Consider the following 13,750-nt stretch of genomic DNA (forward strand, 5'->3'; position numbering starts at 1 on the left):
CAAACGACTCCGTGCCCGACCCGCCTTCCGGGCTCTGCGCAAACCGTGGGGGTGGGGGCCGGAAGGGCGCGGCCGGGGGCGGAGAGGGTGGGGTCAGGGGCGTGTCCTCGAGGAGGTGGAGACAATATGGCCGCCCCGAACTCTTGGAGGACCTAAGAGGCGGTGGCCGGGGCCACGCCCCGAGCGGGAGGGCCGCTCTGTGCGCGTCCGCTCTATGATGCTTGCGCGCGTCCCCCGCGCGCCGCGCTGCGGGCGGGGCGGGTCTCCGGGATTCCAAGGGCTCGGTTACGGAAGAAGCGCAGCGCCGGCTGGGGAGGGGGCTGGATGCGCGCGCACCCGGGGGGAGGCCGCTGCTGCCCGGAGCAGGAGGAGGGGGAGAGCGCGGCGGGCGGCAGCGGCGCTGGCGGCGACTCCGCCATAGAGCAGGGGGGCCAGGGCAGCGCGCTCGCCCCGTCCCCGGTGAGCGGCGTGCGCAGGGAAGGCGCTCGGGGCGGCGGCCGTGGCCGGGGGCGGTGGAAGCAGGCGGGCCGGGGCGGCGGCGTCTGTGGCCGTGGCCGGGGCCGGGGCCGTGGCCGGGGACGGGGCCGGGGCCGGGGCCGGGGCCGCGGCCGTCCCCCGAGTGGCGGCGGCGGCCTTGGCGGCGACGGCGGCGGCTGCGGCGGCAGCAGCGGTGGCGGCGGCGCCCCCCGGCGGGAGCCGGTCCCTTTCCCGTCGGGGAGCGCGGGGCCGGGGCCCAGGGGACCCCGGGCCACGGAGAGCGGGAAGAGGATGGACTGCCCGGCCCTCCCCCCCGGATGGAAGAAGGAGGAAGTGATCCGAAAATCTGGGCTCAGTGCCGGCAAGAGCGATGTCTACTACTTCAGGTACCGCCCTGGGGGCGGGGTGGGGTCAGCGGGGTCAGGTCGGGGTCAGGGGTCAGCAGCTGACCGGGGCAGGGGATGTCATGATGAGAGCGGGACCCAAGGGAAATGGCAAAGACAGGCTGGCCTCGTAGTGGAAGGTCCCTGAGCCCTCGGGTGAGAGTTGACCCCAGAACAGTGACAGGACAGGCACAGTGTCTGAGTGGTGAGAACCCGGAGGAGGGCGTCTTACTGTTGACGGTGCTGGGGAAAGTGGTTTGTGGAAAAAAGGGTACTCTGGCAAGGATGGTTAGTCCATAGAAGGGTTAAAAGAAGGTGTAATTCATCGAAACTGTAAAACCCAGTCACTGTTGGCTCCTGTCCCAGCCTTTCCCAGATTCATCATCATAAGAGTGTTTAATCATGCACATGTGGAAGAATTCACTATCTGCAGTAATAAGGCTTCGGTTACTTTGTGAGATCCAGGAAAGTTTGGTATAAAGTAGCCACTTGGAATGCCTGAAGTTTCTTGGAACTCTCTTGGTGTTGCAGAACATATTTCTGAAAAGTGAAACACTGTAATATGTTGTTAGACTCCTAGACCAAAATTTGTCCCCCAGGGGATGTTTGGCAATGTCTGGGGACATTTCTGGTTCTCATACCTTGGGAGGGTGTGCTCCTGGCATCTAGTGGGTAGATGCCGGGGATGCTGTCACCTATTCTATAATACACAGGATGGTCCCCACAACAAAGAATTATCAGGCCCAGATGTCACCAGTTTGAGAAATCTTGGTCTAAATGATTCAGGTTTTCACCCTGATGTGATCTTGCAATCCTGTGCTCATGCTGTCCGTGTCATTGGATGATCCAGTAAGCTCAGGAAAGTGCCTCTGGCTATTGATATCAGTGGAATTTTCTTATCAACAAATTTACAAATTTTTAAAAAATAAACCATCCTGGGCGCCTGGGTGGCTCAGTCGGTTAAGCGACTGCCTTCGGCTCAGGTCATGATCCTGGAGTCCCGGGATCGAGTCCCGCATCGGGCTCCCTGCTCGGCAGGGAGTCCGCTTCTCCCTCTGACCCTCTTCCCTCTCGTGCTCTCTCTCTCTCATTCTCTCTCTCTCAAATAAATAAATAAAATCTTTAAAAAAAATAAACCATCCTGTTTATAGAAGAGAATATAAATATGTTATATTCAGTGGTGTAGAGGGCCATTTTTGTGGGCTGTTTGAATAATTTTTCAGGGAATACATTTTGGTGTTGGAGCCAGTTATTGCCAGGCATTTAGCCATTGGAATAATGTTCTGAAGGATTTACTTTCTTCATCAAGTAGGTTAATACATTGCTCCTGAGCAGGGGAAGGGGAATACATACACATACACTCTACAGTGTTTATGAATTGAGAGTACTTTTAAATAGTCTTGAAAGGTTAAAAAAAAAATACAAACATTTGTGTTATGTGTTAATACACACAAGAATGTGATCACCACTGGAAAATATGTAAATGTGAACATATTCCTGATGGTTGCTCAAATATATGGAAAAATAGTTTCTGTAAATTTATTTCACCTCTTCAAGAAAAAAAAATGAAAGTGGTGTTGCATTAGAACTTATTTTGTCACTTGATCTGAGACCACTTACTTTGAAATCTTAAATGATAAAATGGCAATTTTATTTTAAACAAAGGTGATAATCTTATATTTCCCCATTATTAAATACTAAATTTACTTCAGCAATACCAAAAAGGTTATTGTGGAACAAATTGTTACTCCTCTCAAGTTCACTTGTTGTCATTTAGTGCTATTCACAATTGTTCACTTTTGCACATTCTTTAACAACTTATGTTTTCTTTCTAAGCAGGTAGTATGCTACCTTTTTTCTGTGAACTATGTATTAATGTCTTGTAGACATTTTACAAGAATATTCTGTGCCTGGGATTGAACTCCTTGAGGAATAGGTGACTAATCTATTCTCAGTAGAGCATCTTAGACTTTGAATTTCACTCTCTATGGCATTTCTCCTGGGATATAATTTGTTTGGATTTGGGATGACGTATTTGTTCAGACTAACTTTGGGTTATTGCGGAGTGTTTTTTGTTGTTTTCCTTGCAGTAGCTGGAAAAGTTATTTCAAAAAGGCATCTTGCTGTAGTGCTCATTTTGGTTTGTGGTCACTTAGTATTAATTTTAAATGTGTTGTAAATTTTTCAATGTTAACTTTTTTTAATATTTTAATGAAAGTTCTGTTTTTTTTTTTTTTAAGATTTTATTTATTTGTTCATGAGAGACAGACAGAGAGAGAGAGAGAGAAGCAGGCTCCCAAGGAGCAGGGAGCCCGATGCGGGACTTGATCCCAGGACCCTGGGATCATGATCTGAGCCGAAGGCAGACGCTTAACCATTTGAGCCACCCAGGCGCCCTCAATGTTAACTTTTTAAATACAAACTCAATAAATATTTTATGGTAGAAAAGCTGATATAATCAATTTAAAAAGAACTTTACAAACAAATTCATCTTACAATAAATGAGAAACCAGTATACTTTCCAGAATTTAAGTCTTTTTATTAGGGGCACCTGGGTGGCTCAGGTCATGATCCTAGGGTCCTGGGTTTGAGCCCCGCATCAGGCTCCCTTCTCAGCGGGGAGTCCGCTTCTCCCTCTCCCACTCCTCCTGCTTGTGTTTCCTCTCTTCGCTGTGTCTCTCTGTCAAATAAATAAAATCTTAAAAAAAAAGTCTTTTTATTAGTGCAGCATGATTTGCTTTTTACTTGTTTATACAAAATGAAGACACTTGGAACAGATTTGTACCACATGTGTTTAGTTCAGGGTTGGAAGGAATGTTGTCTAATTGTTTATTGACTACCTACAAAATGTTAGTTACTTTGCGGGATTGTAACATTCACTCTTGATTCCCTTCTGAGAGGTTACATTCAGAGGTTGTAGGACACAGGGTAGCATGATATGGTATTTGTAATACAGCAGTTGTTCTGACTTTGACTTCCGTTTGCAGTTATGAATGATAGAGGGCACCTACTCATAGTGAAGGTGAACACATTCTTTTTCAACCAAACTGTCACAGCTTTGCATGTCAGTATCCCCATATATGCCTCACCCGTTAAAAAACCAGTAGCTCACGGGGCGCCTGGGTGGCTCAGTTGGTTAAGCGACTGCCTTCGGCTCAGGTCATGATCCCGGAGTCCTGGGATCGAGTCCCACATCGGGCTCCCTGCTCAGCGAGGAGCCTGCTTCTCCCTCTGACCCTTTCCCCTCTCATGCTGTTTCTCTCTCTCTCTCTCTCTCTCTCTCAAATAAATAATCTTAAAAAAAAAATTTAAAAAAAAAAAAACCAGTAGCTCACAAACACCAGCCATCTCTGTTAATAGGCGGGTTAAGAGTTAACTCTCCCATTGGTAATATGAACACCTGCACCCATTTGTTCACACAGATTCTAATAACGCTAACTCCTGAATTAGCCTGCCCCTGGGGAGATTAATTTAAACAAATCTGTGCCTGTTAACGTAGGGCGTGGCTTACCCTTATTAATTGGCTGAAATTAAGCTCATCGGGAAAGCCTCAAATTTTGGTAAAATGGTGTTTTGACTGTTTCCCGAGACTTCCAAGTTCTAATAGGAAGGCGTGCCTCGAGTTGCCAGTTAAGCAATATAATTATGCCTTCTGTCAGGATTACTGATAGTGTTGTGGCAGTTCATATATTATCATACAAAGTGTGTTTTTAAAAAAAAAGTGTGGTTAGATAAAGTGCTGGATCCATTAGTAATAGTTTCTGAAAAGTTTGTTGCCATCATATGAACCCGTTATGTGAAAAATAGTTTTCTAACTGGTTTACTTTGACTCCTGTCATTTCTAGTTTTTGGTTCCCTGCAGTTGCTGACTGATATTTTTGAAATATTATTTTCCTCTGCATAGGACCCTACAGGAGCCAACTTGTCCTTTTTTTTTGTCAAGTCTAAACTTGTTGGTTTCTAAACTTTCAGTTTTAATTAGGGTTAAAGATCTGGGAGTCATGGTAAACTGTTAAGCTGCTGCCATAAAATATGTGGTTGGATTTTGGAAACATAATAGTAAATACTTTTGTTTCTCGTATCAAAATTATGATGCATTTGTACCTGATCACTTCCCTGAAAAAAGGATATAGGGAACCAGAGAACAATTAGAATAATCGTAGGGAGCAGGTGCATGAAGAGGGACTGAAGTTATTTCACCTTGATCTGGAAAGAAGAGGACCCCGAGGCAGTGTAACCGAGGTCTGTAAAGTCATGAGTGATGTGATAAAGGTAGAAGTGTCTGGGGAAGGCAGCAGCGCGCAGGGGTGAAGAGGTCAGGAGCCCGACTTCTAACTCTGCACTTAACCGTTTGGTGCAGCCTTGAGCTTGTCACTACCCTTCCTGGTCCTGTGGTTTGTCGGTTTGTAAAGGGCATGTGACTTTACCTGTACCTCATAGTGTCACAAGGATCCAATTTCAGATCACTAAAATAAATACATAGATCTCTTGAAGCTTCAGATATGTTTAAGGACTAATTAAGTAAAACAACTCAAGTTGTGTGGGCTAAACATATAAATAGGTTTAAAAAAATGTGTAGGTATATCTGACTTGTTACCAAAAGCTGGTATGCTGCATCGAGGGCATGAATTCTGAATCATTGAGCATGTCAGAGTTGAACCAGGCCCTTCCCTCTTTTTTTTTTCTTTTTTTTTCTTTTGTCTTAAAAAAAAAAAATTCTGCCATGTAGTCTTTGTTGGAAAAAACTAACAGAATGGACCAGGGGAGAGATTCATTGTCACAGTTCTTAAATATTAAAGTCTCTTTGGCTTTCGGGCGCCTGGGTGGCTCAGTTGGTTAAGCAACTGCCTTCGGCTCAGGTCATGATCCCGGAGTCCTGGGATCGAGTCCCACATCGGGCTCCTGGCTCAGCGGGGAGCCTGCTTCTCCCTCTGACCTTCTCCCCTCTCATACTGTTTCTCTCTCTCTCTCTCTCAAATAAATAAATAAAATCTTTAAAAAAAAAAAAAAAGTCTCTTTGGCTTTCAGTAAATTGTGTTTTCCCCTAATACAGCTTTCTGGCCATCCCTATGTAGTTCAGCCTGGTGTCCCCTGTGTTACTCTCATGTTCCTTTACATAGAACCTATGGCGCTCTCACATAGCTGTCTTTCCCCCTAGGTACAGTGCTGAACACGTAGATGCTAAGTGTTTACCAATTGATGTGACTCTTAAAAAATTTGTGAAACAAGTCTTAAATGACCTGTTAGCCTTTGCTTTATATTATCTAGTGGTGTGCTGGGATGAAATTGGTTGAGATATTAAGTCCAAACATTTTCCAGTTCCTTATTTTCATCATTAATGTTGAGGGTATTATAGAAGGCCAGAAAGCATTTTAGAGATACAGTGAAAATGGTAAGTAAAATGCTTATAGTGCAAAGATATGTGAGAAATCAATATTTGAATTCCATTGAGACTATACTTTTTTTTTTTTTTAGTATAAGGTCTTACGTGTCTTAATTCTGTGTGTGTTTTGTGTCACAGCTCTCATAGTTCTGGCAGCTATTAGTATTTTGCTAAATGCTTTCCATGTATTATCTTATTGGGTCCCTGTTAGCTATAGGTACAATTATCTCCATTTTACAGACGGGGACTTGGGACAGGGAAGTTAAGTAATATGCTTGAGGTTGTAGTGTTGGTAAGGGCCGAGTTAGAATCCTGATGCAGGGGATTTAACCCAGAACTTTTATTTTTTTTTTTAAGATTGATTGATTTATTTGAGAGAGAGAATGAGAGAGAGCACATGAGAGGAGATAGGGTCAGAGGGAGAAGCAGACTCCCACCAAGCAGGGAGCCCGATGCGGGACTCGATCCTGGGACTCCAGGATCATGACCTGAGCTGAAGGCAGTCGCTTGACCAACTGAGCCACAGAGGTGCCCTAACCCAGAACTTTTAACCACCCTGCTACCTCCCATAGAGATCCCTACTTGTAATTCTCAAATATTGCAACATTTCATGCCTAATCTACTTTATTGAGCTTGGCAGGCTACTAAAACCATGTAATTAGTTCCTATATTTACACCCTCAAGTTGACAAAGGGTAAATTTTAAATCATCTTTGGTAGTGAAGCTGTTGTACCAAAAGATGATCTTCCAGCTCTGTGTAATATTGGAGAGGAAAAAAAAAAAAGGAAAAATTGTGGTAAATTAACATAATTAAAGCAGTTTTATTCTAGGTAATAGAAATGATCATTTTGTTCAGAAATGTTTCCCACCTTCTCTCTTACTCTCTCCATATATATATTTAATTTAGGATTGACCCTATTATTTCTCAGATATTCATATAGGCAACATGTTCCCTAAGGAGCAAGCTATAGATCACCATCATTTTATTTTTATTTTTTTTTAGATTATTTATTTTTATTTGAGACACAGATATACAGAGAGAGCACAGAGAGCATGAGCAGGGGGAGAGGGAGAGGGAGAGGGAGAAGCAGGCTCCCCGCTGAGCCAGGAGGCCAACGTGGGGCTTGATCCCCAGACCCTGGGATCATGACCTGAGCTGAAGGAAGTTGCCCAACCAACTGAGCCACCCAGGCACCCGGTCACCGTCATTTTAAAAGCTTTCACTTAAATTAGAAGAAATAAAATTGTAATTTTTGAGGGTTAAATGTAGCTTATTGAGATAGTTTTATGTGTTTCCTGCAAAAAGCTCATGTGCTTCTTTCAGAGTTGAGGTACAATTGAATTGTGCTCTACAGACCAATTAAAAAAAATCTCTTTAGTTGGAGGGAGGAACTAAATGTGATGTTTATTACTAAGTGCTTACTGCATAATTGCAAGTTTGACTTGCTTTAGTCTTTTTTCTTTTTTTTTTAAGATTTTGTTAGAGAGTGTGGGAGTGAGAGAGAGCATGCGCTAGAGTGCACAAACGGGGAGGGGCAGAGGGAGGAGCAGACAGGGAGCCTGATGAGGGGCTCATTCCCAGGACCCTGGGATCCCGACCTGAGCCGAAGGCAGACGCTTAACTGACTGAGCCACTCAGGGACTCTTTTAGTCTTTTTTCTTGATATTACCTGATTGAAGCCTGGATCTGGAAATACAAGATACATAGCTATGGTGGGAATTGTGCTCTGGTAATTCTCTCTCAGCTGTACCATCACAGCTTTTTGTGTTGTACCAGAGGAAATTTTGTTAGGGTGCAGCATTGCCATCTGTCCTACATCTGATTTTTGAAATCTGACATGCAAAGTCTCACCTGCCAGAACCCCCACAATACCTATAATAGAGGAAATACATAGCTCAAAAGGAACCGATACACATATATTCTAAAAATAATCTCAAACAGAAATTGATGATTTTTTTCAAATTGCTTTTAAAATTTCATTTGTGAGATATAAAGTCATGATTTAATTTTTCATAATTTTAATTAATGGAACAGAAGCTGGTGATTTGTAGGAGGTGATACTTTGTGGGTTTTTTTTTTTTTCTCTTTTTTTAGATTTCATAGTGGTACTAATAGAAATCCATAACTTTTGAGCGCCTGGGTGGCTCAGTTGGTTAAGCGACTGCCTTCGGTTAAGCGACGGCCTTTGGCTCAGGTCATGATCCTGGCGTCCCAGGATCTAGTCCCATGTCCAGCTTCCTGCTCATCGGGAAGTCTGCTTCTCCCTCTGACCCTCCCTCCTTCTCATGCTCTCTCTCATTCTCACTCTCAAATAAATAAATAAAATCTCTAAAAAAAAAAAAAAGAAATCCGTAACTTTTTAGCCTGTGTTTGAGATCTTTTTAGATCTGCATGATGAGTTAGAAATAAATCACCAACTCTTATTTTATAGAGTTACTGTTTGGCTTGAATTATTAATACCCTTTGCAGCCTTTTTATTGGTCTTTTATGCTGTTTGCCATTTCCACTAAGAAATGACTAGGCAGATTGTAAAGTGAAGTTTTGTTTAACTTTATCAGAACATTTTTAAAAATATTTTATTTATTATTTGTCAGAGAGAGAGCATGTGAACGCACAAATAGGGGGAGCGATAGGCAGAGGGAGAAGCAGGCTCCCTGCTGATCAAGGAGCCCAGTCTGAAACTTGCTCTCAGGACCCTGGGATTATGACCTGAGCCGAAGGCAGCCGCTTAACTGACTGAGCCACCCAGACATCCCTTTAGCAGAACTTCTAAAAACTAAAACTTCCCAAAGAAGAATAAAAGTATGGAATAGAATGAAATTTGAGTAATATCTGTGGATCTTATGATTTTGCTTTATCTTATAATACAAATTCAAACTTGTTTGGGAATTTGATTGCATAAGCTGTATGTGAATATAAATAATAGTAAATATACCTTAAAATTAGATTTTAAAATTGATCATTTCTCATTTGTCAGGAACAGTTATGAGTTATTTACAAATGAGAGGAAGAGGAACATACCCTCTTTTATTAAAGATTTTTGAAATATATTTTGGTGTTCAACTGGAAGAATCCATAGGTTAAAGCAAGGATGAATGTCTTCAAATTATTTTTCACATGTATACAGTGATGTATGCATCTCTTTAAAAAGGACTTTTCTGGAGGCCTCTAGCAGACATGGGCAAGTCCTATGGCCTTTTGAGCATAATTCTGTTAACCTTTACCATATTTGCTGTAATAGTTGGCGATCTTGTTGACCACCAGATTCTTAACCTCAAGGTCAGTGGGTGAGTCTGATTCATTTTTAAATCTCTAGTATCCACCACAGTCCCTGCTATGTGGAAAGCTCTTAAGAATTGCCTGCTGAATGAAGCAAGTAGTTAATACATTTTTTCTATTGGATGATCCAAGAAACTTCTGGTTAGTGCTGGCTGTAAATAGGCCTGCACTATAGAGGTGGTCTTGTGTCTCCTGCTGTACCCAGCATCCTGTCTTGTACTATACTAGGTATGCATATTTTGAATAGCTGAAGTAAATGTTCATATTTTTCTTTAGACTTGTATGTTTGTTTAGTGTTTGTGTATATATTATATATAGATTTTTAGACCTATGGAGGGCTACAGTAGACCTATAGTAGGGCTTTTGATTTCCCTTTTCATATTAAAAAATCCTTTTATCCTTTGCTTTAAACATCTACCATCAAAAATTGCTTTTGTATCATGAGAGGATAATATATTTCTACCTACTTTTAACTAATTTTTTATTTCTTTGTGCTATAACTGTGAAGTTGCTTTAGTATCTGGTAGGAAATAGTGTATAATAAAAAATAAAAATAATGTAAAAGTGGACATACAAAATATATGTTGCAACTTTTTACTGTTAGATCCTACAGTCATAGACTTACCTGTCAGTTTACCATAGCAGTTTCTAAATGCTTTTCTCCATTCTTATTTGAAGACCAGTAATCTTGTCAGTAGACCACACTTGTGTTGCACTGGTTTAGAGTAAGAATGGAGACTTTTGACAACATCTTTTTTTTTTTTTATTAAAGATTTTATTTACTTATTTGAGAGAGAGAGAGAATGAGAGATAGAGAGCACGAGAGGGAAGAGGGTCAGAGGGAGAAGCAGACTCCCTGCTGAGCAGGGAGCCCGATATGGGACTCGATCCCGGGACTCCAGGATCATGACCTGAGCCGAAGGCAGTCGCTTAACCGACTGAGCCACCCAGGGGCCCAAGAATGGAGACTTTTGAGTCAGAAGATTGGAACTTGAGTCTTGAATCTTGCTTGACTGTTTTAACTTGGACAGATTTATAAGTTTCCATAATATAAGCCCTCAATTTCTTATATGTAAATCAAAGGTAAGAAGTCTACCTCATGGAATTTTTTGAGATTAAATGAAAGTACATGTAAGGCATTTGGCATGTAGTAGATGGTCTATAGATCAATACAATGGTAGTTTCTTTCCCTTCACTTAATTAACCAACATAAACAGAAACATGTGCTTGTTAATTATGTGGAGATTCACAAATATTTTGTTTTATTTTGAAATGTGATGATGGCAGATCTTATGTGCATCAGAGTTTCTAGAAATATTTTTTCCCTTGATTATAAAAGTAATCCATGCTCATTTTTTTTTTTTTAAGATTTTATTTCTTTATTTAACAGAGCACAAGCAGGGGGAGCAGCAGAGGGAGAGGGAGAAGCAGGCTCCCGGCTGAGCAGGGAGCCTGACATGGGGCTCGATCCGATCATGACCTGAGCTGAAGGGCAGATACTTAACCAAATGAGCCACCCAGGCGCCCGGTAACCCATGTTCAGTATGGAAAATTGGGAAAATACGGAAGAGTGTGGAGAAGCAGTGACAATCAGCATTATAGTCCTAACGAGAATCAGTGTTAAGATTTTGACATATTGCCTTCCATTCTGTATGTATATGTGTTTATGTTCTTTTATTGTTCTTTTTATACTGAAAGAATCCATAGATGAGATCAAGGATGAATATCCTTAAAATTATTTTTTAACATGTATGCAGTGATATATGCATCTCTTTAAAAAGGTCTTTCCCAGAGGCCCCTAGCTCTTTTTTCAAAATACAGTCTGTTTTTTCCTGCCTGTTTTTTATTATGGAAAAATTCAAACACATGCAAGAGCAAAAGTAGTTAGAAAAGTATAATGAATCTCCCATGTGCTCATCAATCAGTTTTAACAACTATCAACTCCTGGCCAAGCTTGTTTCATCAATATTCAGCCCCCTTTTCCTCATTATGTTTTGAAATAATTCCCAGATGTATTTAATTCTTGACATTTCCATAAGTGTCCAGTCCCCAATTCAACCAAAATAACCAGTGTTTTTCCTTTTTCCTTTCTCAAAAAGTGAGTACGTTAAGGCAGTGGGATGAGAGTAGGTATAATTCTACATTCATTAATTTTTTATTTTTTAGTGGATCACCCTGGCTTTTATATGATATAGAGATAATAGAATTTGCTATCAGTAATATACTGTTTGCATGTAATTTTTTTTTAACATAAATGCTGGTTTATGGAATGAGAATGATTGGTACAGAATTTGAATTATATATTTTTTTTAAAGATTTTATTTATTTATTTGAGAGAGAGAGAATGAGAGAGCACATCAGAGGGGATAGGGTCAGAGGGAGAAGCAGACTCCCCGCCGAGCAGGGAGCCCGATGCGGGACTCGATCCTGGGACTCCAGGATCACGACCTGAGCCGAAGGCAGTTGCTTAACCAACTGAGCCACCCAGGCGCCCCCAGAATTTGAATTATATTTAAGGTCTTTTATACCATTTAAAATTGTGTTGGTGATTCCTTAAACATATATGCCAAGGGAAGGTGGAATGCTGTCACATTTTACCAGCAGCCAAGTTGTAAATAATTTTTTTCCTTAATGATCCTTTAAAAATAATTCTCTACTCCTCCCCCAGCTGCTAAGGAAATTCCTTAATGCTCAAATTTGCCCAAACTCCATATTCCTCAAAAAGTTGAAAATAGAGCTACCATACGATCCAGTGATTGCACTACTGGGTATTTACCCCAAAGATACAAATGTAGGGATCCGAAGGGGTATGTGCACCCCAATGTTTATAGCAGCAATGTCCACAAGAGCCAAACTGTGGAAAGAGCCAAGATGTCCATCAACAGATGAATGGATAAAGAAGATGTGGTATATATACACGATGGAACATTAATGCAGCCATCAAAAGGAATGAGATCTTGCCATTTGCAACGACGTGGATGGAACTGGAGGGTGTTATGCTGAGTGAAATAAGTCAATCAGTGAAAGACATGTATCATATGACCTCACTGATATGAGGAATTCTTAATCTCAGGAAACAAACTGAGGGTTGCTGGAGTGGTGGGGTGTGAGAGGGATGGGGTGCCTGGGTGATAGACACTGGGGAGGGTATATGCTATGGTGAGTGCTGTGAATTGTGCAATACTGTTGAATCACAGATCTGTACCTTTGAAACAAATAATGCAATATATGTTAAGAAAAAAAAAGAAGATAGCAGGAGGGGAAGAATGAAGGGTAAATCGGAGGGGGAGACGAACCATGAGAGATGATGGATCTGAAAAACAAGCTGAAGGTTTTAGAGGGGAGGGGGTGAGGGTGGGTTAACCTGGTGATGGGTATTGAAGAGGGCACATACTGAATGGAGCACTGGGTATTATGTACAAACAATGAATCATGGAACACTACATCAAAAACTAATGATGGTAATGTATGGTGATTAACATAACAAAAAATTTAAAGAAAACAAACAACTACTTTTCAGTTTTCAGGGGATATATTCAGTTTGTATACTTTAATGTTTATGTTCTAAACATTTCAGTATAGAAATTTTCAAACGGATATATAAAAGTAGAGAAAATCATATAAGAAAGTACCAAGTACCCAGTTCAACAATTGTTAATCTTATTTCTTCCATACCCCAATCCACTACCCCTGATTCAACCTTCATTATTTTGAAGCAAATCTGACATTAGATAATTTCATTAATAACTGCGTCAGTATGCTGTTTGTGAAGGTAACACTTAAACTTGTAGAAGTTTTATAACCATGCAGAATTCAGTATTTCAAAATTAGAATACAAGAGGGTTATTTACCTGATACTGGCAGCAATTGCTCTATGGTTCAGAGGAAGGAAACATTCCACTACTTCATTCTGGGAAGGCTTTATGGAAGAAGTATAATGTGAATTGTTATTTCTGGGCTCTTGGGATCAGGGTTGGAGCCATGCATTATAGATCAGGTAAAAGGTGTGGTTTGCAAAGGGCCGAAGAGGGAAGCCATTCAGCCTTTCGGAATAGAGTGAATAAACCAATATAGTTGGAGCAAAGGTCATTTGGTCAGAGGAGGGGAAAGTAGGGTGTAAAGGTGAGGAGGAGGCTAGATGAAAAAGGGTCCTACGCGCAGGGCTAAGATGTTTGGCTCCCATTTGCTAATGGGCTAAAGTCATTGAAGGCTTTTAAATTGGAACTG

At 41.5% G+C, this 13,750-nt stretch overlaps 1 protein-coding gene across 1 annotated transcript in view; it reads left to right on the forward strand.

The window, feature by feature from the left end:
- Window positions 1-216: 216 nt before the first annotated feature.
- The window catches only part of MBD2 (methyl-CpG binding domain protein 2), a 67,277-nt gene continuing 53,743 nt past the window's right edge, over window positions 217-13,750 (forward strand). The window contains exon 1 of the mRNA XM_025886367.2: window positions 217-863. Coding sequence (XP_025742152.1) covers window positions 325-863 — 539 coding nt within the window. The 5' untranslated portion in view covers window positions 217-324. The remainder of the gene's footprint in view (window positions 864-13,750) is intronic.

This window comes from Callorhinus ursinus, unplaced genomic scaffold (genome assembly GCF_003265705.2).
Source record: "Callorhinus ursinus isolate GAN/ISIS: 27379988/994484 unplaced genomic scaffold, GSC_fseal_2.0 scaffold11, whole genome shotgun sequence".
Lineage (NCBI taxonomy): Eukaryota > Metazoa > Chordata > Mammalia > Carnivora > Otariidae > Callorhinus > Callorhinus ursinus.